This window comes from Gracilinanus agilis, unplaced genomic scaffold (genome assembly GCF_016433145.1).
Source record: "Gracilinanus agilis isolate LMUSP501 unplaced genomic scaffold, AgileGrace unplaced_scaffold19867, whole genome shotgun sequence".
NCBI lineage: Eukaryota > Metazoa > Chordata > Mammalia > Didelphimorphia > Didelphidae > Gracilinanus > Gracilinanus agilis.
In genome coordinates, this window is record NW_025351212.1 from 1 (window position 1) to 2968 (window position 2968).

Consider the following 2968-nt stretch of genomic DNA (forward strand, 5'->3'; position numbering starts at 1 on the left):
CGTCCTCCGTCCCTCCCGCCCCCCGGCCCCCCGGCCCCCCATCTACCTGGAGTCGCTGGTCTCCGCCAGGCGGTTGTTCATGATCCCCAGAGCCCCCACACCCCCCGAGAAGCCGTTCTGCCGCGTGTTGACGCACACGCTTCGGGGGTAGCCGTTGGCCGTCTCGGACAGCTGCTTCTGCAGCAGGGCCAGGGAGACCTTATTGGAGGCGATCAGGTCCCGCATGGAGATCATCTCCCCGGACAGCCGCCGGCCCTCCGCGTCGCTGTCGTAGTGCCCGTCCGCCTCCAGGGAGGTGAGGTGGCGCCGGAAGCGCGAGCCGGGGGTGATGGCGTTGCGCCGGCCCAGCCGGCTGCTGGGCTTCCGGCACCGGGCGCAGCACGGGCAGCTGAGTTTCTTTAGCATCCAGTTCAGGACCTGCTTGATGACGATGGAGATGACGTTGAAGAGGGAGTAGATGCAGCACACGCCCATGAGGATGAAGAGGAAGTTGCCCAGCCGGTAGAGGCCCTGGTGGCGGTAGGCCTCCTGCTGGCTGCTCACCAGGTCCCCGAAGCCGATGGTGCTGAAGGTCACGAAGCAGTAGTAGAGGGAGTCCACGTAGTCCCAGCCCTCCACGCTGGTGTACATGGCCGAGGCGCAGCACGACAGCAGCACCGCGAAGATGCCCAGGATGAGCATCACGTGGTAGACGGACGGCTTCCAGCCCGCCAGGCTGTCCGCCTCGGACAGGGCCGAGCCGCGGCGGAAGGTGGGGGGCAGCAGGCCGGAGCGGCGCAGCTGCCGCTCGTGGCAGGCCCTCATGATGAAGGCCAGCAGGGAGATGATGCGCTCCAAGAAGAGGTTGAAGAAGAGGATGGTGCCCGCACACCCGAACAGGCCGTAGGCGATGAGGAAGGCCTTCCCGGCCACCGTCGAGGGCGTCGTCATGCCAAAACCTGCGGAGACACAACAGACGTCAGTGAAAATGTCCAGCTCCGGGTCCACCGCGGATGGGCTACACGACGTCCTCTCCAAGAGGGCGCCCAGGCTGCAGGCCACCCTCTCGGGCCTTCGAAGCGGCCCTATCCTAACCCAGGGGACCTGTTTGTTGGCCTTGGGGGGGGGGCGTGGATCATGTAACCGTGGCAAAATATTCTAAATAAAATTTGAAAAACCTGACCTATCCCTCTTCTTGCCTTGCCTTCCCTCACAGCACCACCAGCACGGATAGCCTTAAATCTGGGCAGAATGCCAAGTAGGGAACCGGTGCCATTTGGGATGTGTAGTAGCAGCCGTGGGGTCTTTATCTCTCTTTATTCTGACTGGACCCCCTTCTCAGCCCCAAACAAATTTGCCTCAGATGCTATAATTCTCTGACCCATTAGGCAGTCAATCAAGAAACATTAAGTAAGTGTCCGCTATATGCCAAGTACTTTGCCAAGCACTGACGATTTTAAAAAATAAGGCAAATCAGTCACTGCCCTCAAGGAGCTTTTAATCAAATGGGGAGACAGCATGCCAACAAACATCTGTAAAGCAAGCTCTCTATAAGAAGTAAATCGTCACCAGAGCAAAGGCACCAGTATTGAGGGATTTTGCCCCCAGACTACCAAAATGATACCTTCCTGTGTCTTCCCTTGAGTCTGGGCAGTCACCGGAATGGAGACGAAACTCCAGGAGTTGATGCAAAAGGTGGGGCACAGTCTGGGGCTCAGTCTTCCTTCAACCAATCATAAAAAATGGTTCTTAAAATTGGTACCACTATTCTACATCAGTCCTTGATGTCTGGTTGGCAAGCATCACACTGAAAAAATTCCATGAGCAAATACTCAGTTGTTCTTTAGGGAGCCTGATTCTGACCTTCACCTTGAATTTTAAAATACAGAATAACACAAGGAACATGGAAATCCCCACCTAATATGGATATCAGATTGTTTTTGAGAGAGATGCAGAGTGTACAAAACACCTTGGATTTGAGGTCTGAAGGCTGGAATTCAATTCCCAGCCTCACCATTTACTAGACTATGAGCAAGTCATATAATAATTCTTAGCCTCAATTGCCTTAACTGTAAAAGGGGAAAAATAATACTTGAGCTACTGACTTTCTTTTTTTTTTTTTTTTTAAAGCCTTACCTTCCATCTTAGAATCAATACTGTGTATTGGTTCCAAGACAGAAGAGCAATAAAGGCTAGGCAATTAGTGTTAAGTGACTTGTCCAGAGTCACACATTTAAACACAGGTCCTCCTGACTCCAGACCTGGTACTCTATCCACTGAACCACCTAACCTCTTTTATAAGGAGAGAGAACTTGGGGGTTTTAACTTAAATTACTTAATTAAACTAACTGGGTTCAGTGGAAGGGTGTGTAAGAGGCAGGAAGGACTAATATATACTGGGATTAGCTTAACAAATTGGGAAAAACAGTTAGAATGTGTTTGGCAGCTGGAGGCTCAACTGCCAACCCAGATCGAACTAGCCAGGGATTAACCCAGAGTTTAATATATACACACACACTAAGAGAACTTTAAGGTATGAAGAAAACAAACAAGGAAAACAGTTTAATTGTATTTTGAAAGGATAGGAGAATGGGAGAGGTAAAACTATGTCTAACTGACCAGGACTGGAGTCAAATAGGGAAGTTCCTCAGCCAACCTGGCTTCTGCCAGGTTGATAGCTTGGCTAAGGACTTGAGGGACACTTAAGGTTTTGAGACTGGGGTTCTCACAACTGATCCAGAGATGTCTTCAGGATACCAGGAACCAACTCCTCCACAGCCAATGATCCAAAGTAACCAGGTAGGGAAAGATGTCTGCAGACTGTCCACCAGAACACAGGCCTCTCCACTACTCAGGGTTGACTTGCAAGATGATATCTTCAGGCTTTATAATCTTCACTGATCTCCAAGATCCCAGGTCAAATAGGGACTGCTGATTGCACTTCTGCTCCAAACCCTTCTCAAATCAGCAATGAATGTTGCTTCCTCTC

The 2968-nt window shown here is 51.4% G+C and overlaps 1 protein-coding gene across 1 annotated transcript; it reads right to left on the reverse strand.

The window, feature by feature from the left end:
- Window positions 1–42: 42 nt before the first annotated feature.
- Window positions 43–938, reverse strand: KCNK12 (potassium two pore domain channel subfamily K member 12; the record flags this gene model as incomplete). The annotated part of the gene is made up of 1 exon (XM_044683369.1): window positions 43–938. A coding segment is annotated over one exon (896 nt), but the record flags the coding sequence as incomplete, so codon positions are not given.
- Window positions 939–2968: the final 2030 nt, after the last annotated feature.